Below are 23,328 nucleotides of genomic sequence, written 5' to 3' on the forward strand. Positions count from 1 at the left end.
TTACATTACAATAATAATACATACTATTAGATGCTAAAATATGCACTAGTATAGAATAAAAAAATATGGGCTTGTATCATTTGTATGGTGATAACAATACTTTCAATGTCTACAGTCAAATATAAAGACAGGGCTATCTTTTACATCATATTGCCTTCTAGAGATGGTAATACAGAAATGGTATAAAGGTATGAAATGGTATGAATGTTACATCAAATACGTTGCTCAATGTGGCTGTTTTTTGGAGAAGTGAGATTTCTCAGAAGCGGACCTCCTTCACGAAGTTCTTTTCCTTGTCACTGGCTATGTTCAATGGGCCGCCCACGCTCTCGATGTTGCAGTTGAACCACCAGTTGAGAGTGAGGCGAGGGAACAGCCATCTGGCATGGTGACGGTCGATAGGAAACAGGCGGTGGTAGTAGTTTCCGCTGAAAAAATAGAAGCCGCCGCTGTTCATGAGCCCGGCGGAGTCCAGAGGGGGCAGATAGGACAACGCCGGGTGCTTGCTCAGTTGTTTAGGCTTCTTTGTCGTCAGTCCTGTGCTCTTTATTTGAACCTCCCATATCTTATCCCCTGTGGAAAAGAAACACAATGTCTCGATGAAGATGTTTCATGGAATGAAGGGCGTCAAGTGCTCGTTCTACAAAGCGGTCTTACCACTAAGACGATTCACATGTATTGAACGGTGAACAGCACTTGTAATATCTAAGGGATCTGGAAAATGACAACGGTTCGACATGTTCAGTTGGTATTGGTATAAACGTGGTCTGGACATGATGGTATCTGTGGATGTTGCTTGTGGCATCCCTTAATCATGATCAGGGTTTGGACCTGAGGAATATCTAAGATTAAATGGTAAATCCCTTCCACGAGTGATGTGTAAGTTAAGATTCTCTTTACAATGTTTAAAAAAACAAGTTATTAGGAAGAACAAAAACATAGACTGTTCAAATATTATTTGTACATATTGTAAATCTGGGTCCATTGAAGACGAGTTCCATGTTCTGTTTATCTACGATGCCTTTGCCTCCCAAAGAAAGAAATATTTGCCACATTTAGAAAATACATACATAAATCACCAAGTAAGGTACAATTTACTCATCTCAAGTGATGTACATATTATTAAGTCAGTAGCCATCTTTATCAAACACATTGTCAATAAGATTTCAAAGAGTTGTCAATGAAACAAATGACATGTCAGTCACGTGACTACCAAATTTATTCTGTGCACTGAATTGCACTCTGGGCCACAAGGCCGAAATACTGAACAAACACGTCTGTCTGTCACTGGGATTCGGACACACGAACATTGCTTTCTGGCAAACCTATCGGACGCAACTCATTTAACAATCAGGTGAGGTGAAATGGGTTTAACGTCGCGTCCAAGAATATTGCACTTATATAGCGACGTGCATGCACGTGTGTGTGTGTGGCTGCTTGTACTAGTCCGGACTGATGCCGATGTATAGTGCTAGCCCACTTTAACATGAATACCCCACTCAGACACAGTATACTGACTCCGAGCCGACCAGTCCTTGTTTTAGCCCCTTAATGCCGAGCGCCAGACAGGGTAACAACAAGTACCATCTTTTAACGTCTTTTGGTATGATGCGGCCGGGGATCGAACTCCGGACCTTCCGCTCTCCGGGCCACTAGACCACGGAGGCGGTCAATTTAACAATCGATAACCTTACATAGAACACGTTTTCGGTTCGATAACCTTTTTATTAGCCATACCTTTAGTAAGATAGAACGAGTTTTTCTTCATCAGTTTGAAAGCTGCGTCTATTCCAGTGGTTTTGATATCAAATTCCTCGCTGATATATTTAGGATAGCCTCCCTCAATGACAAACTCTTTCGGTTCCCACAGTTTCAGCAGATTCCTTCGTTTGTACTGATATCTCCATACAACGTCGTTCTGAAAATGTTTCACGATGTAACGAAATAAAGAACATGATATATGAGGGTGGACGCTGTGTTACGCTGAAGTAAGTAATGTTCCAACACTATCAGAACGGCATGTGGTTAACAACACGACCAGGCTCACAAGTGATGATAGCAAGAGCAAAGATTCACGTCATCCGGGACCTTTCTGACCCGGAATCCACACCGACTTAAAAAGATAATAAAAAATAGGTAATGGAACGTTTCTAATTATATAAAACCCGACAAATGTTAGATACTTCTGAGTCTTGAGTGAGTGAGTGAGTGAGTGCGTAGGGTCTTAACGCGGATACATTTTTGTGACCTGTCAGAATAAGTTCTGAGTTAAGCCCAGAAATAGCCCAGTCGTAGATTTTCACACATGTTTGGAAATGGGTAGGGCGCTAGCAGATCGATGATCATAATTTGAGCGAAACTAGCATTCGCCCTCTGAAATGCGGATCCCGGCACGTGACAGAGATACTACTTCACACGGCATATATTTCCTCTACATCCGACGCTCTCTCTATTTGCAACTGACGATCTCTCAAAATACATCTGATGCTCTCCCTATATGCATCTAACGCCCTCCCTTATGTGCATCGGACGATCTCGTTATATGCATCTGACGCTCTCTCTCTATGCATCTGACGCTCCCCAATATGCCTCTTACGCTCTCATATATGCATCTAACTCTCCCCATTAAGCAACTGACGCTCCCCGATATGCCTCTGACACTCCCCATCGGACGATCTCCTGTATGCGTCTGACGCTCCCCTATTTCCATCTGACGCTCCCCTATTTCCATCTGACTCTTCCCTATTTCCATCTGACTCTCCCCTATTTCCATCTGACGCTCCCCTATTTGCATCTGACGCTTCCCTATTTGCATCTGACACCCCCATATTTCCATCTGACGCTCCCCTATTTCCATCTGACTCTTCCCTATTTCCATCTGACTCTCCCCTATTTGCATCTGACGCTCCCCTATTTGCATCTGACGCTTCCCTATTTGCATCTGACAACCCCCTATTTCCATCTGACTCTCCCCTATTTCCATCTGACTCTTCCCTATTTCCATCTGACTCTCCCCTATTTCCATCTGACGCTCCCCTATTTGCATCTAACGCCCTCCCTTATGTACATCTGACATCCCCCTATTTGCATCTGACTCTCCCTATTTGCATCTGACACCCCCATATTTCCATCTGACGCTCCCCTATTTGCATCTGACGCTCCCCTATTTGCCTCTGACGCTCCCCTATTTGCCTCTGACGCTCCCCTATTTGCATCTGACGCTCCCCTATTGCATCTGACTCTCCCCTATTTCCATCTGACGCTCCCCTATTTGCATCTGATGCTCCCCTATTTGCCTCTGATGCTCCCCTATTTCCATCTGACTCTCCCCTTTTGCCATCTGACTCTTCCCTATATCCATCTGACTCTCCCCTATATCCATCTGACTCTCCTATATTTGCATCTGACTCTCCCCTATTTCCATCTGACTCTCCCCTATATTCATCTGACTCTCCCCTATATCCATCTTACTCTCCTCTATTTTCATCTGACTCTCCCCTATATCCATCTTACTCTCCCCTTTTTTCATCTGACGCTCCCCTATATGTATCTGACGCTCTGCTTTACGCATCAGACTCTCCGGACTATGTATCTGATGCGCCCCTTATATGCCCCTGGTGCTTCTCCTACATGTCATCTAACGCTCCCCTTATAATGATCTGCCGCTGCCCATGTATGCATCTAACGCTCCCCTTATAATGATCTGCCGCTGCCCATGTATGCATCTAACGCTCCCCTTATAATGATCTGCCGCTGCCCCTGTATGCATCTAATGCTCCCCCTATAATGATCTGCCGCTGCCCATGTATGCATCTAATGCTCCCCTTATAATGATCTGCCGCTGCCCCTGTATGCATCTAACGCTCCCCTTATAATGATCCGCCGCTGTCCATGTATGCATCTAACGCTCCCCTTATAATGATCCGCCGCTGCCCATGTATGCATCTAACGCTCCCCTTATAATGATCTGCCGCTGCCCATGTATGCATCTAACGCTCCCCTTATAATGATCCGCCGCTGCCCATGTATGCATCTAACGCTCCCCTTATAATGATCCGCCGCTGCCCATGTATGCATCTAACGCTCCCCTTATAATGATCTGCCGCTGTCCCTGTATGCATCTAATGCTTCCCTAAATATACTTTATAAGGTAACTTACCTTAAAGAGGTACGTGATGTATCGGATCTTTCTAGTCCAGCTAGTTTTATAATAGTAACTGACTGCGGCGTCCACTGTTTTCGGTCCGGGATTGAAAACATCACCAACTGGTCTAGGGAAGTCAGAATCAACACCGTTTTCGTTGAATCGGAATACTTGAGAACCTTAAAAAATACGTTTTATTAACAAAATTATTAAAAGCGATTGATACATGTGAAGGACAAAGTTTGCTTTACTAAAACAACGTAACCAACTGTAGCTCATGTTCTTATAAGACTCTCAAAAATCATAACATATCACGATGTATTCACAGTGTTACAGTTTTGGGGAAGCGCATGCTAGTGTGGACTTAAGTGACTTGTCCGCCTTTAAGGGGCACATATGTGTCAACGTGCAGAATATCACCTAGTATTTCACTACTGATTGTTTTTCGTTTTTAACTATTGGCTGGCTGTACATACAATTACTGATGACGAAGTGACCACATAGATACCATCGAGGATCATACACGAACCAGACGTACTCTAAGCCCCCATGGTCTCAGAAGAGGGAATCGAGCTTTTGCTTGCTTGTGTCACCCGGATTTTATACTGCTACATTAAAACAACTGAATACCGTATTAATACAATGTTAGTCTTTATCTGGGTTGTTTTACACGCATGTTTAATAAAGATGAGTACAATAATGAAGAGCCTGTTCTAAACGGGATATGACTGCAATATTGCCGATACGATGTATGAAGCTATGCACACGATTCTTGACTGTGATGTTAACTTTTCATTGCCGAAAAAGTAATTGAAACACACATAAAATAACCAAAACTATTCGCAATAACATTCCTAATAAAAGCGACTAAAACCTTTCCTGAGAGTGAGCGTGTGTGTGAGTATGGTTTTACGCCATTTGTAGCAATATTCCAGCAATACCACGGCGGGGGACACCAGAAATGGGCTTCACACATTGCACCTATGTTCATTAGTTCCACTTTTATGGTTCACTAATGTGGTACCTCATGCAGTTGCCTCCAGTATTGACTCCACACAGTTGGGGGGCGGTCGGGTAGCCTAGTGGTTAAAGCGTTAGCTCGTCACGCCGAAGACCCGGGTTCTATTCCCGACATGGGTACAATGTGTGAAGCCCATTTCTGGTGTCCCCCGTCGTGATATTGCTGGAATATTGCTAAAAGCGGCGTAAAACCTCACTCACTCACTCACTCACACAGTTGGAAACCCGTTGTTTAAGCGCGGTAGGCTATTCAGGGTCTCCCTTTCATTGTTGGGACATTTTTTCAAGTATATTTGATGAATTTGGGGTTTCGTTAAAAATAAAACTGAACAACTTACAACAATACGGTCTTATGTACAACATATATACAAATAATGGATTGTCACAGACAATTCTAGACTAATGCATGAATTTACTATACAATTACCAATAATCCCCAGGTGCCCACCGATTTTTAACAGAATTATTACAAATAGACCACCGCGGTCAAGTATTCGCGAAAAGGTGAGCGGATGCTGCCCCCACCGCTGGCGTCGGTCACAAATACATGCAAAGGCTAGGTGTTGACTGAGAAACATGGGACATATGGTACAAGTCAAAATTGGAAATTGCCTCGACATCTTTTTGTCACTAATGCGATAAGTTTTATAATATTCTCAACATGTCTCACACAAAAGCTTTACTGAGACCATCGATGTTGTAAACTCGATCAAACAACATTTGAGTAAGTGTTGTATGACGCTCTTTGGAATCTTGGTAGGAAGAGCACGCTCCATTGTACCTCAAAAGTTGTGAAATGTAGACACTGAAGGCGGGAGTTGCTGAATATATTACTCGACAAAAAATGAAAGTTTACTGTTGGAACGTTGACGTCATCCCCTCACACAGTCTTGTGGAGTTTTTTTGACGTTCTGAATCTTTATGCATTGATCTAAATATGAAACTGACAGGGCGAATCATTTTCAATTGCCTATTTCAGCCCACCCCGATTGTACAACTGTAATGTCAGGGGCTTAACATTTTTGCCCGATGTTGTAATTTACGTCATAAAGCATACGCATATACAATATCAACAAGGTGATATTGAGAAGTCAATAGGTAACACTACTTCGTTCACTTTTTCAACTCACAAGTGAAAATGAGAGGCTCAAAATATTTGCGGTTCAGACATAAAACTCATGACAAGACCGGAAAGAACTGTTCTACCTTTGAATCCGTATGTTTTGTCATCTCCCGCTACATCAATGGCGTCCATTTTGCCATTCCCTCTGCACAACGGGTTGGGATGCAAAGTTGGCGGTGGCAGCGTTGTACTGGTCGTCGTCGACGGTGTAGGGGTGGTAGTTTTGCGTCTTCTTGGCTTTGTAGTAGGCTTTGGCTCAGACGTCTTGCGCTTCTTCTTTTTGGTTGTAGTCTGGATAGTTGTTGACGTTGGGGTTGTTGTTTGGATAGTTGTTGTTGACGTTGGGGTTGACGTTGGGGTTGTTGGTGTTGTTGTTGGAGTTGTTGCTTTTGTTTTTCGGGGCGTTGTCTTTTTAGCGGGGGTCGTTCTTTTTTTCATCTTTTTCTTTGTTGTGGGAGCAGTTTGCGTCACTCGTCTCTTCTTGGTACTTGCTTCAGTGGTAGGCAACGTGGTCGTGTTTGGAAAAACGGTCGGCACACCCGGCGGTCCTGTAAGATGGCGTAATATTTTATTTTAAAGTAAGTTATGGTGAATATCAACAGTACATTACAGTCAATTCTAGTCAATCCAACCCGTGATGATCCGGGTAAGAATTGGTATTCAGCAACCCACGCTTGTTCCCTGTGCAGATTCGGGTCTTCAGCATCCCCTGCTTGTGCTAAGGGGCGATTATTCTTGTAGAAAGAGTGGTGGTCAGGCTCGCTGACGTGGTTGATGCATGACATCGTATCCCAATTACGTAGATCGATGCTCATGATGTCCATTGCAGGCTTCTCTCGTTCTCACTCACTTTTTACAGACCACCATCATAAATATTAAATACTGCCGTGTGCAGCGTTAAACAAGACACAAACAGAATCTCATCAATACCTTTCATACGAAACCTTACCGTATAGTCCCTACCATATGTCGTTCAAATTACCATATAGTCGTTGTATGGCATCAACGTCTGACGCCCCCAGCGTGCCGTTCCCGCAGCCTTGTGCCCAGGGCCACATGATGGAATCTGTATCGTCGGAGTGGTCCAGACCAAGAGCGTGCCCAAACTCGTGCACGGCCACACAGAACAATCGTCGTCCTATCGAATAACAGTTAAATGAATCAAATGAAATCTTAATACATGAATATTAATACCTATCAATAAATTATTGAGACAATAATGTGATTCATAATGAATTTAATGTAAATATATACAAACAACTGATTGATAAACATAAGTATTAAGTAGATTTAGTTTACTTAGATTTAAATTCAGAGTAACTTACCTTTTATAAGATCATATATTCAAATCTTGTCTTATATGTACAGACAATTTTGTGCAGTTGGTTTAACATTACCTCATTAAAGTACTCCTATAATATGCAGTTAGAGGTTCATTCACATTAGTAGAAATGGATCACTGGCGCAAATTAGGAAATAATATAAGCGATTTAAGTATTTAGTGGTAATTATTAAGCACAATATCATTGGTTTCGATGAATAGTTAATTTGATGTTGTTAAAACGTATATTCCCCTGCATAGGGCAGGTGTCATCTTCGCATATCCAGATTGTTCTCCAGGGTATATTTCATAACAGAATGATGCCATTGATAATATAATCGATAATTGATAATGCCGAAGTGTCCATTATCGTTGATGAGCATTTTCTATTAACATTGACTTCTTACCTTCATACCTTCATAGTTATAGAATGACTGTGTTAATAGTCTGGACCAGACAATCCAGTGATTGACATCATGAACATCGATCCACGCAATTAGGATACGATGACATACATATACCAAGTCAGCGAGCCTGACCACCCTATCCTGTGAGTCAGCTCTTACGATAAGCATAGTCGCCTTTTACGACAAGCATGGGTTGCTGAAGACCTATTACAACCCTGATCTTGACAAATAGATACATTACTGGGGACCTGTTTTCGTACCCATCCTACCAACGGGTTGTCACAATTAGTCGGCAAGCATGGGTACACTGGTGGTTGGTGGTTGGTATTCCAACAAAGCACAAGTTTCATTTTATTTCAAATTTGTCTGAGTTTGTCTCAGGTTCTTTGTTATATTTAAACTGAGATATACAGTTATGCAGTCTTTCAGACCGATTAGGTGCTTAGAAATACATAGGTTAAGTCGGTTGTAATTTTTAAACCTCCTGTAGTCCATAAAGAGGGGGAGGGGGGGAGGGGGGGGGGGGGGGGGGGGGGGGGGGGTAGCACGGGTGGCCAAGTCGTCTAAGGCGCCGCGATACGCTGTGCAGAGTTGCGTCCCTTGGGCACGCCACAAACCTATCATTGTGGGTTCGAATCCCGGTTCGCCCCAATTATGTTTCTAGGTTTGTCAGCACCATACCCGTGCTCGTGGGTTTCACCGAAGTGGTAAACGTCTTAGACCTGCATCACTTCGGGCTTTCCTCCCACATTAAGCTGACACGCCGTGATATAACTGGATTAATGTTAAAAGCGGCGTAAAACCCAACTCACTCACTCACCATACACAGGCGGCTGTCCCTGTTTCTCCAACAAAATTCAAAGGGTCTACTTCGTTTTCGACTCGTGAAGACCCTGGGTAGAATAGGTTTTCAGCAACCCATGCTTACCGTAAAAGGCGACTATGCTTATCGTAAAAGGCGACTAACGGGATCGGGTGGTCAGGCACGCTGATTTGGTTGATGCATGTCATGGTATCACAGTTGGGCACATCGATGCTCATGATGTCCATCACTGGATTGTATGGTTTTCATTTGATATTGATTTTGTACATTCCATAGCTGATTCATTTAATGTCATTTCAAGTGATATCGCGACTATTCCATACATACAATTTGAAAGACCTGAGAAAACTATGCACTTGTCACAAAAAATGTTGATTGGTACAACTATACTTAAGTCTGAATTCTACAAAGTACCGTCGAAGTCAATATCATTCCCAATTGTATAAATATTTAAAATGCTACTAATTCCGTCTGTCGTATCGAACTTCATCACACGATGATTTATTAGTCGAGCGCAACATAAAATCACATACTCAATTGCGTATCACATATTATCACGTCAGGTCAACTGGGTCACTATGACTACCACATTAAGTTAATGACTTAACATTAAAACTAATAATTGAAGACGTTAATCCAGCGTGCACTTATGGAACACTGTATGATGAGGGGACGTCGTGTTGTGTTAATACAGGTATAAATACTTGAATAAATGCTTATATAAATGAAATAAAAAATCTACCTACTGAAAATGATTATGTGCCACTACTTGGGGTTTCACATAGAGTGAGTGAGGGAGTGAGTGAGTTGGGTTTAACGCCGCTTTTAACAGTATTCCAGTTATAATCGCGGCGTGTCAGCTTAATGTCGGAGGAAAGGCCGAAGTGATGCAGGTCTTTTACCACTTCGGTGAAACCCATAAACACGGGCATGGTGCTGACAAACCTAGAAACATAATCGGGGCGAACCGGGATTCGAACCCACAATCACAGGTTTCTTGCGTGCCCAAGGGACACAACTCTGCACATCGAATTGCGGCGCCTTAGACGACTGGGCCACCGGTTCCCCCGGTTTCAAAGAAAATGTAGGTGTTGTCTGTTATGTACTTACATAGTATTCAATTTAGAGGTTAATATTTAAACCTCTTGCTAACAATTCCGGTTAAGGAAACCGCGTTTGAAGTCTCTAAATTGTGATAATATCTTTTAATCCTCACTAACACACGTGGTACTGACCAGGAGCATCGTCATCTAGCAGGACTGTCCACATCTCTGCCTCGTCAAAGTGGGTGTCTCCTCCAATCAGATTACTGGGATACGTAGGTGGAAAGAACGCATGCGCAAGAACTCCTCCTTCGCCATCAAATGGATTGTTGTCACCGTGGACGCCGTGAGTAAACTTGATTTCAATATCCACCGCGTCACGTGATGAAACACGAGAGAAGGTTAGCGGAGTGACATCCGCCCACACCTAGATATTAACAGGATAGACATGTCGCAATCACTATAATTATGTTGCTTGGAAACTACAGAGATGTTCAAAAAGTAACATTTCCAAATTTGGAAACAACTTTGTAAAGACTGATTTCTGTTTTTCATGTTTTCAAAATTGAAGTGAGGGCTTTAAAATTCAAAACCTTCCTCATCTCAGCAGACATATCTTTCCAAATATTCCCATCCGTTGGAACATCAACTTTGCAAATGGTTGTAATATGTCATTTTTGTTCTAAAATCGCTTATTTCCAAGAGTGGAACGTTTGGAAATATCTGGAAAAAGAGTCCGTGCGATGATATCCAGTGTGATTAAAGGTGAGGTGAAATTGGGTTTAACGTTGCGTCCAAGATTATTGCGCTTATATAGCGACGTGTATGTGTGTGTGTGTGTGTGTGTGTGTGGCTGCTTGTACTAGTCCGGAGTGATGCCGATTTATATTGCTAGCTCACTGAGATACCATGCCGCAGTTTAACATGGATAGCCCACTCAGACAAAGTAAACTGACTCCGAGCCGACCAGTCCTTGTTTTAACCCTTTAATGTACATGTCGAGCGCCAGACAGGGTAACAACAAGTACCATCTTTTAACGTCTTTTGGTATTACGCGGCCGGGGATCGAACCCCGGACGCTTTACCACTAGACCACAGAGGCGGTCCAGTGTGATTAAAGCCAGCCCTTCCACAATGCAAAGGTCAAATAACGACCCCCACTAAGTCGCAATACCCACTACTGTTCTCCTTGCGAGTTGAAGTCTGATGCCTACTTCTAGTCTTGGCCTGGCAGTATTGACTTGTGCCATGTATTTTGTGGCAATAGAGATTGTTGTACATTTTTTTGCAGTGATTGTCTGTGCAAGCAAATGACTCAAACGCTCGTAAACTATCGAGGGCCATATTGTGAAAAGGAGTGTTGTCATATGCTGAATTACCTCCATTTGTTATTGTTAATGAACATAGCTAAACTTGATCGTTGGAGAGGTTTCGTGTTTCTAGACGGCCTTCCGTGCCTATATATTAGAGCGATTCGAGGACTTTGACGGTTTGACTTGCGTAGTATCTACTTACCTGATTTCATCACTATTTCATATTGATTCATAAACTCATCCTTTTGTTGTAGTGAGTGAGTATGGTTTTACGCTGCTTTTAGCAATATTCTAGCAATATCACGGCGGGGGGCACCAGAAATGGGCTTCACACATTGTACCCCTGTTGGGAATCGAACCCGGGTCTTCGGGGTGACGATCGAACGCTTAAACCACTTGGCTACCCGACCGCCCCCTTTTGTTGTAGTCGGAATTATACAATTGACTCTAAGGACATTATGGAAATGGATTGTTTCGTGTTTATTACTTTCTACATCGGTAAGTGTTATATTTGTCTAGTGGATAAAGCATCTGCCGAGAGAGCGTAAGGTCGCTGGTTTGATCCCCGGACGTCATACCAAATGACGTTGGTACACATTGTTACTGTAAGTGATTACAACAAGAATAAGTCGGCTCGGAATTTTCACAACTTAGTTCTTCACAAAATATTCTGGTAATTCATTTAGTAAAACATCAAAGTCACAACACAACACGGCAAGTCACAACACAACACGGCATTTCTGCCCTGAAATAAATCACAAGCACAACCTACCTGAAACGCATCTTCCAGCGCACGATCGACTTCACCTCTGGGAAGATCAGGCGTGTACGTGGTCACGAAATAGGTGAGGTCATGTTTCTTCCATTTCAGAACTATGAACAGAAGGGGGGAGTTAATCAAACACTTCATGGTTTAAAAAAAATTAAATTGAGCAACATTTGACAGGAAGGGTGGTAAAGAATGCATTTTACGGGAAGCGCATGGACTTGCTCCCCACATAACCACATGAAATAAATACTGTCGAGCATATAATGTTTAGTTACCAAAATTAATCACGCGGTCACTGAGGTGATTGCCACGCGTAATTATAGAACTTCTATTTTTGAGTAAGTTTTCGATGTTGATTTCCCATGTTTATTAAATGCCTACGTCCTACCGTTTGGTAATGAATTGGCCGCCAGTGCATAACGCGCAGATCGTATAGTTTAAGCAGATTCTATCACCCAGATGCCAAAAATGAATATATTATCGTATACGTTTTTACAAAAATCATCTAAACTAAAGTAACTTTTAGCTGCTTCTTTTCCTTAGAAAGACACCATAATGTTTCTGAAGTCGTGTGTACGTTTAAATAATGAACACCTACTTTGAACTAACATATTCATACTTCCTTTCGCTACTCTTATTCTCTTATCTACTGGAGACTTTACTATGAATGTACATGTACGCGGGGCGTTCAATAAGTTTTGCAACTTCAATATAAGACCAAGTCGCAGAATATCTTTTACACTTTTAATTTTCAATATAATCTCCATTCACCTCAAGACACTTATTCCATTTGTCCTTCAAGCTTTTAATACCACTTTTATAGAAATCCACAGATTGGCCCTCTACAAACGATCTCCTGTCTACAAGCTTGACCATGGTGTCCTTCAAGGCTCTGTCTTAGGACCAATACTGTTTACGCTATATACGCGATCTCTTAGCAACATTGCTGAAAGGCACGAAGTCAACCAACACTAGTATGCTGATGGTAACCAGTCTGTATGTTGGTTTCTCACGTGGCGATGCTGGAGCTTGGGTTGCCAAGATTGAAAGCTGTATAATTATATTGATATAAAGCAGTGGATGACATCGAAACTGCTGAAACTTGGCCAACTGATGTTCAACAACTTGTTACAGGTAATGTATGTGTTACTGTGTTCGCTGTGATGAGTGGAAAAATCTGGGCGTGGTACTGGACCCGCAGCTGAGTATGATTTTGTTTGTTTGTTTGTTTGTTGCTTAACGCCGCACTCAGCAATATTCCAGCTATATGACGGCGGTCTGTAAAATAATCGAGTCTGGACCAGACAATCCAGTGATTGATATCATGATCATCGATCCACGCAATTGGGATCGATGACATGCATCAACCAAGTCAGCCAGCCCGACCACCCGATCCCGTTAGTCGCCTTTTACGACAAGCACAGTCAACTTTAACGGCAAGAATGGGTTGCTGAAAACCTATTCTACCCCGGAATCTTCACGGGTCCGCAGCTGAGTATGAACCATCAAGTGACTAGGGTGTGCCAAACAACTAATTGCCATGTCAATAATATTGGTAAAATTCGGCCATATCTCACACAATCATTTGCAGCAAAACTTGTATTGTCTCACGAATTGACAATTGTAAGAACGTACTTGTAACTCAACCTATCCGGGATCTCCTCACTTTGCCACCACCTATTGTTCCCAGTATGAAAATTAGTCAGGCATGCTAATTGGTTAAACAATAGAAGTCATCACAAAATTTTGATATACGATATGCACAAAAATTTAATTATTTTATTCTATATAGCACTTCATATCATATCATGAAAATTAACCTTCTTATATAGCAGGATCTACAAACTGAACGTTGATCGTTAATCAGTAATTAATCAACAAATAAGAAAATTCGCTCACCAATACTGCCAGTGAACACTTTTGACATTAATTGAGGGGGTGAACTCAGTTCAATATTTGGTGACTTTGATATGGCCCCCATGCTTGTATAAACATTGCTACTGTTAATCCCTGGACCCGGTTGTATCAAACTTTAATGATGCATAACGTGTATTTAACCTTCATTAACTAATTAATCATTAGGGTTTAATGTAGCCATTAGTTAATGAGGCTTTGATACAACCGGGTCCTGGTGGCAAAGTGAGGATAAACCCTCTATCCAAAGACCAGATTAACAGATTTCAGGCCAAAGCTGCTTGGATTATATTCAGATCTATATTGGATCATGTCTCTCAGCATCTAATGGCGCTCCAGTTGCTGCACGAGTAAACGTTAAGATCATCATAATGCCACAAAGTGTTATAACAACCTTGCACCTGCCAGTGAACTCTTACCGATTTACTCTCTTAAACTCTCTGATCTCAACAACGACATCTATTCACAGTTTCCGTATTAGAAATGTAAAGTCAGCAAAAGAACATTATCATACGCTGCCGCTTCTCTGTGGAACAATATGCCGGGAAATCTAAAATCTGATCCAACTATATCCACTTTCAAATCCAAGCTTAATATATTTCTTTTTCAACAGTCTTGCAGTTGTTAAAGCCCAGAGAGCATATTCATTTTGCTAACTGTTGCGCTCGAAAAACTTTGATGTTGTATATAACACATGTTTATATCTATATAAAGTCCAACGGCTAAGAGAAACTTAAATCGGCTACTTCCTTGGCATGCGTAGTTCATGAAATCACTCATTGTCTGTATTATGGGCCTATGGCCTTCTTACTGAATAAACTGTCTGTCTGATAAGTGCATGTATTATTATTATCATTATTAATATATCAACACTCTTATGTACATTCTCGAAAGCGGGTATACAGGTGCTGTCACTCCAATATGTATTCAGACAGTGAATCAGACAGGAAGAATAACTTTCTGAAATCACAAAGATTTCGTGTATAACAAATACGTCCACATATCTTTGGTACCAAGAAGGGGCGGTCGGGTAGCCTAGTGGTTAAAGCGTTAGCTCGTCACGCCGAAGACCCGGGTTCGATTCCCGACATGGGTACAATGTGTGAGGCCTATTTCTGGTGTCACCCGCCGTGATATTGCTGGAATATTGCTAAAAGCGGCGTAAAACCTCACTCACTCACTCATTGGTACCAAGATGATGTCGGGTTTCAGAAAAAGAGTGAGTGAGTCATGTTTAACGTCGCTTTGAACAGTCCTTCAGTTATATTACATCACGTAAGCCCGCGGTTATATGTCTCTAACAACCCGGGACGCAATTCGCAATGGCGAACGGATGAGCTTAAGACGACTAGGCCTCCTGTGTCCATCAGGGGATTTGTACAAAAAGATGAAATTGGCTATATATTGGTTACCTGGTTTGTTCCGAGCAAATCGTCTTCTGCCCGGTCGTTCTCTTCTCATGACATCCGGAACACCACACCTCTCCTTCCCCATCCACTCCAGCGTAGGCGTATCAAGTTTACCTGACAGAACACAAGGCAGTGGCGAGAGAGTGGGGAATTCTGTCACGTAAGTATGTTATAGAACTGAAACAACGTTTTCAAGTTTTCGAGATTAATAGCTGAAACAACTGCCCATGCAGTTGGTGTGCAATGACATACACTGAAGCGTCTGTCCATGCACTTTGTGTGTGATTGCATCAGCTGAAGCATCTAGTTAATGTGCAATGGCTTCAGCTGAAGCGTCCACTCATGCAGTTAGTCTGTGCAATGGCGTCAGCTGAAGCCATACAGTTGGTGTGCAATGGCATCAGCTGAAGCCATACAGTTGATGTGAGATGACATCAGTTGAAGCCATACAGTTGGTGTGCGATGACATCAGCTGAAGCCATACAGTTGGTGTGCAATGGCATCAGCTGAAGCCATACAGTTGGTGTGCGATGACATCAGATGAAGTCATACAGTTGGTGCGCGATGACATCAGCTGAAGCCATATAGTTGGTGCGCGATGACATCAGCTGAAGCCATACAGTTGGTGTGCGATGACATCAGCTGTCGCCATACAGTTGGTGTACAATGGCATCAGCTGAAGCCATACAGTTGGTGTGCGATGACATCAGCTGAAGCCATACAGTTGGTGCGCGATGTCATCAGATGAAGCCATACAGTTGGTGCGCAATGACATCAGCTGAAGCCATACAGTTGGTGTGCGATGACATCAGCTGAAGCCATACAGTTGGTGCGCGATGACATCAGCTGAAGCCATACAGTTGGTGTACAATGGCATCAGCTGAAGCCATACAGTTGGTGTGCGATGACATCAGCTGAAGCCATACAGTTGGTGCGCGATGTCATCAGCTGAAGCCATACAGTTGGTGCGCGATGACATCAGCTGAAGCCATACAGTTGGTGTGCGATGACATGTGATGAAGTCATACAGTTGGTGTGCGATGACATGCACGTGATATGAAACAAATACGCTTGCAGTTAATGTGCAATGGCTTCAGCTGAAGCGTCCACTCATGCAGTAAGTCTGTGCAATGGCATCAGCTGAAGCCATACAGTTGATGTACGATGACATCAGCTGAAGCCATACAGTGAGTGAGTAAGTGAGTGGGTTGGGTTTAACGCCGGTTTTAACAGTATTCCAGTTATATCGCGGCGTGTCAGCTTAATGTGGGAGGAAAGCCTGAAGTGATGCAGGTATTCGACGTTTACCACTTCGGTGAAACCCACAAACACGGGTATGGTGCTGACAAACCTAGAAACATAATCGGGGCGAACCGGGATTCGAACCCACAATCATAGGTTTCTGGCGTGCCTAAGGGGCGCAACTCTGTACAGCGAATCGCGGCGCCTTAGACGACTGGGCCACCCGTGCCCCCTGAAGCCATACAGCTTGTGTACAATGACATACATGTGACATGAAACAAATACTCCTGCAGTTAGTGTACGATGACATCAACAAACACAACTATACACTCAATATACAACAACCGTGATATTATTATACTGGAAGCTTACACTGACCCCGCTTCAACACGGAAAAGCGACTTTGTAACTGAATAACAATACACTCAATCTGCGCGAAGCCATAATTGAGTCAGTGGCACCTCCAGGACCTGGGCGCTATTTCCGAACGCCCAAAGCAGCAAAGATTCCATGAGAAACAATTTGGTGAACATGAATTTCAACGCTGGAGCATGACAAAGTTCACTTCGGTTTTGTCGCTTAATACAAAGACGTGGTACATATAGAGAATCTCACCCGAGTGTCTTTTGATATCAAATATATATATCAACACGAGGCTTGCCGAGAATTTTTGCCCCTTTTATCAACGAGTGTTGATATATTTGATATCAAAAGACACAAGGGTGAGATTTTATTTTTCATCCAACATCATTCTTCCTGCTTTTTCAATTTGTAAACAGTATATAGCAGTGTAAAAGTACTGCTAACAGCTTCAGTAGCAGAGCCATTAGTGATGTCATTTGATTGTGACGTCATGGTAACCAGTGACGACACAATGGTCTGCAAAGCATTGTGATGTAATTTCATTGCAGCGATATCTACACTGTAGATATCGCTAGATCTCATCCAAACGATATCTCCTGTGGGAGCCAGTTTTGGATGATAAATAAACGTATTTAGCTCTGTAAGTTATATAGTTTTCGAAATGAATACAAGTATATTTGAGCACATTGCGCGAAAATTGTAAAGTAAAAAATCCACCTGTGATGTTTATTCCAGCCAGCTCTTGAAACAGAGCTATGGCCGCATCCAAAGCCTCAACAGAACGCGGGTCTTGAGACCAGGATACGCGCGTTGAGATGTATCCGAATCGACCAAGCCAGTCCTGAAATATTTCACCAGACATGTATATTCTTCATGCGCATAAACCCACCCATCTACGTACTTGCCGTAAAAGGCGTCTATGCTTGTCGTAAGACGCGACTAACGTGATCGGGTGGTCAGGCTCGCTGACTGGGTTGATGCATGTCATCGATCCCAATTGCGTGAATCGATGTTCATGATGTCAATCACCGGATTGTCTGGTCCAGAGTCGCTTATTTACAGACCGCCGTCATACAGCTGGAATATTGCTGAGTGCGGCGTTAAACAATAAACAAAGAAACATACAAAGCGAAACCTTGTTGATTGCTTTCATATTTTAACATTATCACCTCGACATACTTCCTCTCGACACTTTAGTAACATATCTATTTCTCGACCATCCGGCGCTTACTACCGATGATATATACTACTCAAAAGAAGTAAAGGATCTCCCGATTATATCATATTACCAGCGTTCATCTGTAAGAGTATAGTGATATGAAAGAATCGTGTGATCCTTAACTTCTTTTGAGTCGTGTACGTCTCCGGGACTTCCAGTAAAAAAATGCCAAGCAATAGAAAGTATACACTTGAAAAATTGATTTGAAAAAGAATTACAGATATATAAAATTCAAGGCCGAAAACAGTTGCCGAAACATTGCAAACGTAACATGCAAAACACATATTTCATGCCTATAACAAGTACATCACATAACCATTACGTGTCTGTGTTCTTGTCTTCCCCCCGTCATGTGTGTATGCTTTAGTTTGTACTGTACAGGGGCGGTCGGGTAGCCTAGTGGTTAAAGCGTTTGCTCGTCACGCCAAAGACCCTGTTTCGATTCCCGACATGGGTACAATGTGTGAAGCCCATTTCTGGTGTCCTCCGCCGTGATATTGCTGGAATATTGCTAAAAGCGGCGTAAAACCATACTCACTCACTTGTACTGTACATATAATAATCACATGTACAATCACTCGATTGTATCAATTCAGGGGTAGGCTAGGTATAAACCTAAAAATACAAAATGAAAAGGTTATCATTGTTCATGTACAAATATATGTGTTCTCGATACACTTGCATGCTACGAGGGAAGGTTGACAACATGAAAGGTCAGGTCATTTTTGAATTATGAGCGAATTTACGCTTAAAGTTTAAAGCGTTAAAACTATTTGCCATAACAACCAAAGTTATTTAGGTTATGAAACAAACTTGAATGTGTACATGAAAGGGCGCCATTCATTCCAACTCTAAAACTTGCCAAGACACTCATATAATGGCGTCTGATATGACATACCGTATTCGACGTAATAAGCGCCCCGCTCTAATAAGCGCCCACGGCGATATTTGCTAATTTATTGGCTAGTGAACAATCCCAATTAGCACCCCTTCCGATTGATCAATGTACACAGGACTGATTTATTCGCGTATAATACGCACTCGTGTGTTACATGCATTCTTAATTATTGGCAATTAAATCCTGGAAAAATATATCTGTTTCATTTGAACATTTCAGTCTGTCAGCATAAACCACGAAATTTATCTTTCAACTCTGTCTTTTCCACCAAAATAATATTCTAATAAGAGACCCCTATTTCTTATTTTGAGAGCGCCCTGGGCGCTTATTACGTCGAATACGGAATATAAAAAACGTCAACGCTATTGAATAACCAGTCTCGATTATCCGCTGAAACAGGATCCGCTGGGCGTAAAAGGCAACATCGGGGTCGAAATTATCTGAATGGATCACTGAAGGTCAGTTATGACACAAAGTGTTCGCAAAAAGGGTTAAACCGTTAATCCATGGACCGCCAACAAGATAGTGTTTACAATGGACTACAACGGAATTCTTATGGAACACCTGGTGTCATCACTGATTTTCAGTGGTCCATTCATAAAAAAAATCATAGGTATTTTCCCTTTACGCCAAATTAAATCTGTTTCGGCGGGTACTCTAGGCTGGTTAGTCTCTTGCACTGACATTTGATATTAGTATCATGAAGATAGTTTTCTCACCGTTATTCACAGGACAATCCAAATAAAGACTTCTCGATAAGACCCACAGCAACAGCCGTGCAACATCTCATTCGGGCTTGTAACGACGCGGTTAACATGACGGCATTGACATCACATTTGGCTTCTATTGTGATGTTTTTGTTACTTGTTAAAGTGTATGTTAAAGTGTAATAATAAAATGACCACAATTTTTAATGTACAAAATTAGAAGTACTCGATATTATGTTTTCTGTCATTCTAACTACTTTTGTGAAATGGATACGTCTGTTTTAAAATTTTCGTTTGTTTTATTCTGTAGTAAAAGTGAGGAACTTCCCTCCACAAAAAACCTAAATCCTTAGAATGTTATCATAAGTCGCCATCTTTCGTCTGAGGGTTTGTCTGAAGACGAGACGAAATAAAAGTACGTCTAGTCTGACGCTGTGTGGAATATGTGTCCAAGTCACAGCGCGTCAGCTTAATGTGGTAGTGCAAAGTCAGATGGTCGTAGACGTTGACAACGTCGCTGACAGCCCTGAGCACAGGTATTGTGCTGACAATCCAAGTATTATTATTGTGGTGAACTGTAAAATATTCCAAGACAACTGGGGCAATGGTACATGTGTCCAGGGAGAACAAAGGGGGGGGGGGGGGGGGGGGGGGGGGGGGTGAATAACATTATAAAATATGAATATGGAACTTTATACCACAACTTCCTTGTGTTGTTATTGTTGAAGAGCGATGTCTTTTGTACTGTTCCTTTACCTTGGGAATTAGATCTTTCGCTCAACAAGAGTGAGTGAATATGGTTTTACGCCGCTTATAGCAATATTCCAGCAATATCACGGCTGGGGACACCAGAAATGGGCTTCACATCTTGTACCCATGTCGGGAATCGAACCCGGGTCTTCGGCGTGACGAGCGAACGCTTAACCACTAGGCTACCCGACCCGACCGCCCCTCGCTCAACAAGAGCAACCCAAAGGGGCATTATCACATCCTTGACACCATCTTGGTTTTCTGGTACAACATATTAATATCAACCCCAAAGGATGAGGACTTTAAATAGTTCCAGGGAAAAGTTTAGATTCACGATCTGATAGCATGCAATGTATATTCCTCACTGTTCAGTCTGGTTACCGTGGTTACAATCAGCATTGACGGTGATGTCGGGTATTATTTCGATTATGCAGCAGTCACGATTTCGTTGAAAGTAGGGTTTATTCAGACTGATGGGATAAAACAACCCATTGTGATTTGTTCGCAATAAACGATGCATGGCGCGACTGCAGCTTAGCGGCTATGCATTATTTCTGAGTTAGTTCTGATACTTAACACAAATAACTTTGTCAGAGTGTATCAGCAGTGAAAACGGTAGCCATCAATCTGTTCGTTTGTTTAACGTGATGTTTGCTTCACTTGATCATATAGATCTACGTCCCCACACTTAACAATAATTAAAGCGATTGCCTTGACCTTTTTGAAACCCCGGAGTGTCACGTTAGGCTGCACAAGCAAATGAATGTCAACATGTTTTGATTATAAGCATAGTTTCGAATGTTGCCGCGGTGCATTTGATGGTTCTAGATTGAATATAAAACAGAATGAGCAGCACCCATTGAAAAATACAGAACTTTATCTCTATTTCACTGTGATGAAATGTAACATGAATTCTTTGGTGTTTGGGCAGTCTCCGCGGTGTACTGGATAAAGCCAGTGCCCGGAGAAAGGATCCCGGGCGCGTCAAACGAATGACGTTAAAAGTGCTTATTGTTATCCTGCCTGGTGCTCGGCATTAAAGGGACTAAAACTAGAACTGGTGGGCTCGGAATCTACGTATCCTTGTTAAACTGCGGCATGGTATATCCATAGGGTACCGCTATAAGTGAGTGAGTGAGTTGGATTTAACGTTGCTTTTAACAGCATTCCAGTTATATCACGGCGTGTCAGCTTAATGTGGGTGAAAAACCCGAAGTGATGCAGGTCTTAGACGTTTACCACTTCGGTGAAACCCACGAGCACGGGTATGGTGCTGACATACTTAGAAACATAATCGAGGCGAACCGGGATTCAAACCCACAATCTTGCGTGCCTATTTGACGCAACTCTGCACAGCGAATTGCGGCGCCTTAGACGACTGGGCCACCCGTTCCCCCGGGCAGTAGTCAATTCAGTGCAATCACACACACACACACACACACACACACACACACACACACACACACACACACACACACACACACACACACACACACACACACACACACACACACACACACACGAGCATTCACGTCGCTATAGAAGTGCAAAAATCATGAACACGGCGTTAAAACCCCATTTCACCTCACCTCACCTTCTGAGATAGTTAAGGTCTTTTCCAATATATATCAACTTCAACGCTCTTTGCGGCCGTCAAATCAGCTGTTTCAGTAAAAGCTATTATTGTTATTTGAAACCCCTCGTCAGCTTTGGTAGGCATTTTTAAATCTTTGTAATATCTGTCTTATAAACTGTAAGACGTAGTCTTCTAATACGTTCACATTATACTTGCTACTGCTAGCATTCTCTCCCACGGTAATTACCAGGCTAAATAAGTACGCTGCACACATACTTGACGTAGGGTTCAAATGGGAATAACGCGCGTGCAATATTAATGTGTGCCGTGGCTGGATTGTCGTAGCATGACAGCGTTGATTGTCTTACAGTCAACCACACATCATGGGTGTTAGTCAGAATAAGTCTTGCTGCACGGACCCATTAGGAGCAGTCATGGTGTTGACTCGGCCATAACTATTGGTTGCAATAAAGTTAGTTGAAGATACAATTAGGGCACACTCGGCCCTGTCGTGGTAATCAGTTGTGCAGATTTGCGTAATTTATGCGTGCCAGAAACATTTGATCGTGGGTTCGAATCCTGGTTGCCCTGAAGACGTTTTGTGCTTTATCAGCATCATGTCGTGGACTTCACCTATGTGATGAACGCCTAGTTTCTGCCCCACTTCGTTTTTATAGGTTTCAACAAAATCAGTAATGGTACTTTCGTGTAACTTGATTTTCTGGTCCATCGATCACATGACGTCGCATGGCAGGAGTACTGCTTTTCTGCGTCAGGCAATGAATACTTACTTGTATGAGTAGTGGTGCCACCGGTAGGGCAGAAAATGCTTGCCTTTTTCGCGAACACCTGGTGTCATCACTGATTTTCAGTGGTCCATTCATATAATTTCCACAGTAATTTGCCCTTTACGCCAAGTTCGGCAGAAAATCTAGGCTGGTTATTCGCTTGCATTGACAATTTATATTTACCTCCGTCATCGTGATATAACTAAAATGATGCTCAAAGCGGCTTCATGCCCACTCATTGTCTAGAATCATACAATATCTTACCACAGCCTCGAGGGTATTTCGTGGTTTATGCAGATTCTGTGGCTCCAAGTCACACGATCCATTATGGGGATGGGTCTCGCCCTGCCCCGCCCAGAGGAGAAGTAGGACTGCTGCAGGGAGCATTGCTAAGCCCGCTGTCGTTGTGGGTGATGGTTTAAACTAATACATACATATGGCACGGTGAACAATGAGACGTAAGTGTATAGGAAGCTAGGTCCTTCCTATAGCAGGAAAC

At 42.5% G+C, this 23,328-nt stretch overlaps 1 protein-coding gene across 1 annotated transcript; it reads right to left on the reverse strand.

Annotated features, from left to right (window-relative positions):
* LOC124131981 (stromelysin-1-like) lies at nucleotides 1-23,247 on the reverse strand. Its single transcript, XM_046495537.2, has 10 exons — nucleotides 23,094-23,247; nucleotides 17,609-17,732; nucleotides 15,290-15,400; nucleotides 11,967-12,067; nucleotides 10,074-10,308; nucleotides 7,270-7,425; nucleotides 6,371-6,835; nucleotides 4,160-4,323; nucleotides 1,738-1,918; nucleotides 1-573 (listed from the first exon to the last, which is right to left on the reverse strand). Exons 1-10 carry the CDS (start codon nucleotides 23,214-23,216, stop codon nucleotides 260-262), a joined length of 1,974 nt encoding a protein of 657 aa, XP_046351493.2. The 5' UTR covers nucleotides 23,217-23,247; the 3' UTR covers nucleotides 1-259.
* Between the last annotated feature and the right edge of the window lie 81 nt (nucleotides 23,248-23,328).

Source organism: Haliotis rufescens, unplaced genomic scaffold (assembly GCF_023055435.1).
Source record: "Haliotis rufescens isolate VD_foot unplaced genomic scaffold, xgHalRufe1.0.p SCAF_93, whole genome shotgun sequence".
Taxonomy (NCBI): Eukaryota; Metazoa; Mollusca; class Gastropoda; order Lepetellida; family Haliotidae; genus Haliotis; species Haliotis rufescens.

Coding starts and splice junctions, on each gene's coding strand:
- LOC124131981 (XM_046495537.2), bottom strand. CDS start 23,216: ATGCTCCCTGCAGCAGTCCTACTTCTCCTCTGGGCGGGGCAGGGCGAG. Junction 12,068..15,289: donor ATTTGCTCGGAACAAACCAG/GTAACCAATATA, acceptor TTCTGTTCATAG/TTCTGAAATGGAAGAAACAT. Junction 4,324..6,370: donor CAAAACATACGGATTCAAAG/GTAGAACAGTTC, acceptor GTATTTTTTAAG/GTTCTCAAGTATTCCGATTC.